Here is a 7,986-nt window from a genome sequence, read left to right as displayed (position 1 = left end):
CAGGGCTGCATTTTAAATAAATGACAACACATTTGCATTCTTTTTATTTATTTCAACACTATGATTTAGGAGCCTAAATGCAAGTTCTTCCCTTTTATTTCAGCAAGTAGCACTGCAATCATAACTTACAAAAATGTTTAAAATACAAAATGTACATGAAATTACAATACAAGGCTCTGTAAACATCTAGAACTTAATCTTTATTGTCCCATATTTTTAAATATAAAACTTCAATTTGAATGATTTCCGAACCTCAAGGAATGACATCTGTTCTGAGTATCAAAAATAGAGTTGCAAAGCTCTGTTTGTATCAGGACAGAACAGTCTTGTTCTTTTCGTTCTTTGGTTTAAAAAGGATGGCAGTTCCACTGACGAGGTGAAAGTTTCACTACAGGAACAAAGACAGCTAGTTCATGGTAACTGCACAAACTGAGCTCCCTGCCCCTTGTGTTACAATATTACCCCATGATTTTTGTTTCAACGTGAATCTCTTTTGACCCTCCTTATAGAAAAGCTACCTCATCTTTAAGGCTTTCCTTCAGGATAATCTAAATTAGACGGACTCAGGAAGGAGAAAGGACTTGAGGGCAAAAAAGTGGATGCCAACAAAACATTGATAGTTGCCAGGTTCTGCTGTTTAATCAAATTTGCATAGTCCAATAGAGATTGTGTGCTTTTTATATCACTAAAATTATACAAGATAAACAGTCTTTACCTACATTATCACACAAGCTAAAATAAAATTAAGACCCTTGTACTGAAGCTTTTACAAGGCAAATACAAAACTGCTTTAGTATCCAAAGCTATATATATAATTTTTTTCTTTTCATTTTTAAATAGGAAAGCGTCTATGTCTACAGGCATCAAGGTATTTAAAGGCATCAGAAAATTTAGTGCATAGCAATTCTGTATTGTATGGGCTCCTGTATTTCAGGTACAGTATGAATTCCAGCTACTTACTTGGAGAACTTGCAAAGAGAATCTGTACCAGTAGGATAAAGGAGTACAAATCCCATACAGTATGAAAAGCTTTTAAGTTAGAATTTTCCTACAAACAATGCTTAATGCAAAAGACCCAATAAATGATCGGAAACTGGAACATGCCTTGCCACCAGCACACAGTCTGAAGACAATTGCATAGCTTACCGTGGGGACTTTTGGTGCGTTTTTAATGTGGAAAACATAAGCAGATGTATTTCTTTGCATGTCACCCCTTATCTAGGATCTTTAACACAGATGAGTGGAGGACAGAGTAAAACAGCACCGCTAAGGGACAGCTGCAGCGTCACACCTCTCAGCCTGCAGCCCTGCCAGTCTCTTAGTTCAGCTTTTAAGATGTGCATCACTGAACAGCACATTCACAAGCAGGACACTTGGGTTCCCAGCACGCGTTCCCTCGTGTTGGGCTGTCTGAAGTAACTGTGAAACACTCCCATAGCAGCTTTAGGCTGGACTCTAACAGGAAGCAACTGCTTCTCCTCCTCAGCGTATGGTCTTCTAAGAAATATGTAGGTTCAGCTATTGTGAACGTGACCGCAGTCAGTGCAATGCTAGAACCTGCGTGCTGACCCACACCGAGATGTAACGCTCTGCCTGCAGGACGATGAATGAAGTCCTCCCTATGGTTGTCCAGCAAAATGCAACACCAGGAGTCTGAATTTACTCTTACGGGCATGGGCGTTACAGTTTGGTAATGGAGTCAGCTTTAAGACTTACAACCTGCAGCATGGTAGTCTAGAGGGCAGAGATGCATCCTCCACGTGCACTGAGCTGATAAAATGTCCACTGAGCATCTGAGAGTCGCTGTATTTCTCATCTTGTTTGGCTGTGATTGTTGTACCCTGTATTTTCCATATCAGAAAGCTTTGTAAACTTCAATTTCTGGAAGGAGAGGGAAACGCTTGTGGCCTTAGCAGGCGGTTTCAGATCCTCTCCTAGGTTTCTAATCATAGAGGCCCGAGCTTTTTAGTAACATGTAAACAGAACTGCTTCAGATGCATCAGATTATGTAGGTGAGGGAAACACATCCTTTGAGCACAGCAGGGTTTACTGCTGCCGTGAGACTTGTGCATTTCTTTGGTAGCTTCTGCTTTACACATCTACAACACGGGCGAGGTACGCTACTTACTCACCACCTCACAGGAAATTACGAATTTGCAGACTGAGTTTATAAACAGTTTAAGGAACTGTATTATCTCCTCAGGACTTCGAGGTGGCATGGTGAGGCATGCAGCACATAAAAGATACAGATGTGGTCAAATGATTTATTGCGTGGAAAACTTGAACGCCACCGAACTGGTGACTTAAAACATATTCTGCAGGGTTACCAGGAACACTTGGATCCTCAGCAAATATTAACATTTCTCCTGTTATCTAACATGGCTTTGATGTTGCTGTTCTTTAATCTAAAATCCTACTTCTCAAATTTGATTACAAATGTAACTTTCTAAGAAAAACCTATTTCAAGAAGGAGCCTGTGCTAATAAAGTACAGGAAGATTATCCACAAAGTTATAAAAGTTAAATTTTGGAATGTCATTTCTATCCCAACACTTTCATGATGGAATGGTCTTTTTGCAGCCTATCAAGTAACATTTTCAGTTTACAAACAAGTGCAGATCTACATTTGGCTTTGCTTCCTATGAATCTAAGAAAGAAAACACTACAGTATTTGTATACACAATGGCTTCCATGGCATTGGCTTCAGATGACAGGTATGATCTGCCACTGGAAGATCATATTTAAAAAAATAATAATAAAAATGAAACAATATAAGCTTAAAGGCTTTCCAAAATGACCAAAAGGTGTTAACAAATTATCAGTTACAAACTACGCTATCTCTAAGGGAAAGCATCACACTGAAGATGTGTATTAAATCTTTTTCCACATTCAGTACTGTGAATATTATAAGAGCAAACTAACATCTCCACACATTTGAAGCACTTATCATATAAAAGTATTCTATTTCAATGCAAAAAGCAAAGCTTATTTGTATTTTTAAAACAGTTAAAAGTATCTGGTGTAGACTGGGTGTCCATTTTACGAAGTCTCTTTACAGCATCCAATGAACTATAATTATAAATGCTCTGTCTCTACATCAAAAATGTAACCCACTAAAAGGGCTTTGCAAGGATCCACTGTTCCAGTTCATAAAGGCCACAGAGTTGGAAGCACAGTTAAGTCTAAAGAGGAAGAGGACAAAGAGTGTTCAGAGAGACTGTGAAGTTTTCATGGATGTTTTAGCTGTAAGCTTATCTGTTACTGGATTCCATCAGATATTCTTGTCTCCAAAGATCCAGGGCACGTTCGTGGAGGCTGGGTGGCCACTGTTGTTCCATGTGACACTGAGATCTGTGACATATCTCTTCCTATGATCTCATTTACTAAAAAAGGAAAAGAAAAAAAGGCTGTTTTATGCTTTTCAAAGGACACGATTTAACAACCCATCTCTTTTAAAAAGAAGTGCTGCAGTGCTAAGCCTTGATGCAGTAAATTAACAGGATGCATTAGGACTCTAACTTCAGTAACAGCTAAACAGGGAAAAAAAAAAAGTCATAGCTTCTCATCTTAAGCAGTGTACTCAATGTAATCTATGTCAGAGAATATCTATAATATTCGAAGAAAATAAGGAAATGCTTATTCATGAAAACCAGGTCAACAAAAGGCACAGGACAAGTCAGTTTAATACAGGTTTCTCAGAACTCAGTGTTCAGGAGTGCTACAGGCACAGTTACCAACCCCGGGCCCTCTAAAGCTACTTACAGAACTTCCTTACAACTTGATACTGTTAATGCAGTCATTATTACTGTTTTTTAAACTACATGCCTACTCAATTGGTCAGTCTTCTCAGTGTGTTTGTAATGCTGCAGTAACAAAAATGGTCAACTTTTCTACAGGGAAGGCTTAATACTGGCTGACACGCACATCAGTTCAGTTTGGGCCACAGCAGTAGAATATCCCTTACTCAGCAAGATGCTGAATGCACCAAGTTACAGTAACAGAAGAAATGCCTCTGGTATGGGTTTGTTTGGATCCTCTGTAAGGGTACATATAACGTGATCTTTTTGTTGAATAATGTCCATTCCCAGTGCATGAGAGCATTGGTTTTGTACCTGAAGGGCTTATGCTCCATTGGTTTCTGTCAGGGCACTTGTTGGCTTGCTCTAAGGGACCCCAACAGCTGCTACTGACTGCATGTGCTGAATGGGTTGTGTTTGCAGATCAAATAGTGCAAATGTTCACTTAAAATGTTGATGAGTGGTACAACGAGAAGAAAAATAGCAAAATCCTTCCTATCTTTTGAAATTATAAGACTTCAAGTGACAGCTTCACTATATCTTAGATGCAGTGTGTATGTGTGTGTATGGCAGGCAGCGTCAGGACACCCTGAGCTCCCACAGTGTTCACTAACTGAATAATGTGTACCTATATGGCATTAAACTTTGTGGAAATGACATTCTATCATGAAAACAAAAAGTGGTCACGTGGCATGTTATTTGCTGAGGTTCTGCATGGTTCCTTATGTAGAGTGTTACAGTTACAGGTTAATTTGTAGTCTTGTTTTTTTTTTTTAAACAATTGACTTCTGCATAAAACCTTTCTTTTTTCCATGTGTGATAGCTCTGCAGTGCTTTGTGTCTTGTTGTTAAAGAACTTCTTTGGCGCTGTTTAGGATGAGGCCAAGACAGATCTGTCTGTAAGCAACACATGGACAGGGGTAAGCTTGCAGACTCCAGAAGTCTTTAGGGTGATCTGAATTATGTACAGGTGATGGTAAAAATGCTTCAGAGACAGCTCAGACTGCAGTAGGCAGCAGCAGAGAGCAAAGTGTGCTAATCTTCTGCAGCACAGCAGCACAGCTGCCAGCTTCAGGACAACCAGGTGGGGCTGCTCCGGGAAGTGGAAGGGTTGAATGGGGGCAGTGAGGAGTCCCTGCCCAGCGTGCCAGCTATCAGATGGAAGAGTGGGCATTTAAATCAGGAAAGCAGATTTGCTACAGGAGCCGGGGGTTCAGAAGCCCGACTTTAAAAAACAAAAAGCCAACGATCACTGAATGGAAGCCGTATCGATTTAGGCAGCTTGGAAGTCCTTTGGAATAGCTCACTGAAGAGATGTACAACTCAGGGCAGCAAATGATGAGACACTCAACTATATTTCCATGGCATTATCACAGAATGGTTTGGGTTGGAAGGGATCTTTAAGACCATCCAATTCCAACCTCCTTCCTATAGGCAGGGACAAGTTGCTCAAAGGCCCATCCAGCCTGGCCTTGAAAGCCTTCAGTGATGGGGCACTCACAACCTTGCTGGGCAGCCTGTTCCAGCATCTCACCACCCTCACTGGGAAGAATTTCTTCCTGCTATCTAGTCTGTATCTACCCTCTTCCAGTTTAAAGCCACTTCTGTCATCCTGTCGCTACGTGCCCTTACAGAGTGCCCTTCTCCAGCTTTCCTGTAGGCAACTGTAATTGTCTAACTGTGCAGTAGTATGAATTAAGACAGTTTAAAAGGTAAATAACATAAATAGTAAGAGGAGCTGAAGTCTGTGCAGAAATGTATAGAACTGAAGGTAAAAATCACATGGTTTCCCTTCTGTATTAATTTTTGAGAAAATATTTAAGACTAAATCACTAATCAAGAAGTCTGTGTTCAAACACGTGCCACGCTGACTTCCTCCAAAAAGAATCAATATTGCCACAGAACATTTACTTCTCTGCAATTAAAACTGAAAATTGAAATTTGTGTGTGTAAATGCAGACTTTCTGTAAGTCTGGCTAGCAAAACTGAAGTTCTTACGTGACAAATTGGGAAAGGAAGTCTGTTTCATCAGTTCAGAGAGAGGCCTGAGCTGACGATGGTTTATTTCTTGATTTTAAACACATGCACTTATTTTTAATACCACTTCCTTTCTTCCTTCAACAAAAGTTTCTTGGGGAAGGCTGCTAAGCTCACTGTGGACTCAGCAATAGTGCTCTCAAGTATGTTCTTAAAGTTCTATGGTCTGTCTGCTAGGTTCATATATGGTGTGTAGTGGATAATTCTGTCTTCCTTTTGAAGAGGACCAATCTCCTGAGAGTTAAGATGGAAGGGAACAGCACCTTTGGCTTTTTTTCTTCTAAAAAAGCTCTGCCTATTTGGTATATTTCGTGGCTGGTGTTCTGACTGCTGATCCCCAGACCTCTATTCACTAAAGATGTGGAATTAGAAATATTTGAGCAGAGTGGAGTTGTTTTGTTGTGAAACGCACCAATACCATGAGGCAAGGTGCTTTCTAATAATAGGCTGTGTTTTTGGATGAATTTTTAAAACAGTCTGAAAGAGATTACAACGAGCGATTAAAAGAGAGGAACTGGTCCTCTTATATATTTATGAGGTCTATTTCCTCCCCCCCCCCCCCCATTTCTTTTGTCAGTTTTACATCAATTTATCCTCTTGTCCCATAACTTGTCAGTCAACTTGCATGCTTGTACCATCGTGCTAAATATTTCTTATTGGTATAAGAGCACGTGTAGATGTAAACTCTGAGACAGGTGTCTTCATTGCTATCACAAGAAGTGAAATCATTCTCTTTTCAAATACAATGTCCACCAAAAACTCGCATCCACCTAAATTGTTCTAACAGCTGTTTCCTTGATTCCTGTGAATGCTGAGACAAATGTTTCGTACAGGAAACAGTAAATCATTCCTGGGCCCTAAAGGCCCTTCTGCTAATACAGCAAGTGGCCTCTTTCAGATTTAAAGCTGGGAACAGGATCCATAAGCACCCATCCCACTGTCTGATAGTCACTTATCTGACACTAGGCATTCCTTGAGATACAGAGCCATTCATCTGACATTCGTGTTTAAATACTAGTTTCCATTACAGCATTAGTATTTCAGTGACTTAGCCTCCAAGTACCTGCAGTATCAATTATTTCATTTCCTGACCATATTTCTCAGATGCTGGCATTTGTGCAGAAGCACGTTTCTTTATGGATGTGGTTTTCTGTGTATGTGCCCTTTTAAAAAGGGACCTGAATGTCGATGTACATTTCATAATTTCAAGCTCAGGCTTTTCCGGTATCTGTCTTAAAATTTACCAGACAAGACAAGTGTGTGTGGGTTTTTGGTTTGCTTTAATGATTATTATACTGAGTCTGTCATCCAAGAACTCTTTCAAGGATTCTTTCATACCTACCAGATTCTGAGTTGCTCTGGTTGTAGTCTAGAATACAGAAATAATCTAAGCTCTAAGTAATATGTTACCAACCAACTTGTAGCTTCAAATTACAGATGTGTCAACTCAGCGTGGAGTCCATTCTCCAGCTTTGGCATTCTGACAAGTAAAGCAGAACGGAGTTCTGCGAGTAAATTTAAGCCCACACACTGTGTGTAAGGGTTTTACTATGGCTATCTGGGTTCAGTAAGTGTTAGCAGTCCTAAATTGAATGCGCACTTATAGGTATTACTCTCTAAAATATTTGGGGAAAAGATGTGTTGTGTGAGTGCATACGTGTATGTGCATTTATTGATCTACAGGGTTCTTTGGCACTGTGGGCATGTTTGTAAAGAAGTGAAAAACCCTTAAGAAGAATGACTATAGACACAAACATGACCAATACGCTACTTATCAATTTCTAACATCACCACTAGGGATGTAGTGATAAGCACGTAGTTATCACCTTTATGTGTGAAATAAAGAGCTGACAGCATTTTAAAGCAAATTCAGATGAAAATTCTCAATTACAGTGCACGTTCACCTAGAATTCTTTCTATAAAACGTGTACTTCTGGTACTTAGACTGGTAGTGCATGCCACTGTGCTCCATCTACTTAAACTGGTACTGTTTTGTATCTTTAAAAAGAGAAACTTTCCAAGTCTCTCAGTTAATCTGATCAGGCTGCTCTACCACCATGGCTGTATTTGGCTTTAAATGTTCATAGTCTCTTTGCTACCTCACTAGATCCTACAGCACTCAGGAAGTTCTGTGGCAGCTATAAATACTGCAG

The 7,986-nt window shown here is 39.8% G+C and overlaps 1 protein-coding gene across 2 annotated transcripts in view; it reads right to left on the bottom strand.

The window, feature by feature from the left end:
* Positions 1 to 1,535: 1,535 nt before the first annotated feature.
* Positions 1,536 to 7,986, bottom strand: part of NFATC3 (nuclear factor of activated T cells 3) — a 56,377-nt gene continuing 49,926 nt past the window's right edge. For both annotated transcript variants that reach the window (XM_065733279.1, XM_065733280.1), the window contains one exon: positions 1,536 to 3,382. In XM_065733279.1, the coding sequence (XP_065589351.1) occupies positions 3,258 to 3,382 (125 nt within the window). In that variant the 3' untranslated portion in view covers positions 1,536 to 3,257. The remainder of the gene's footprint in view (positions 3,383 to 7,986) is intronic.

Source organism: Cyrtonyx montezumae, unplaced genomic scaffold (assembly GCF_038088225.1).
Source record: "Cyrtonyx montezumae isolate F1298 unplaced genomic scaffold, pur_monq_1.0 scaffold_17, whole genome shotgun sequence".
Classification (NCBI taxonomy): domain Eukaryota; kingdom Metazoa; phylum Chordata; class Aves; order Galliformes; family Odontophoridae; genus Cyrtonyx; species Cyrtonyx montezumae.
Note: the sequence above shows the minus strand (reverse complement) of the source record. Positions and strands in the feature narration are given on the sequence as shown.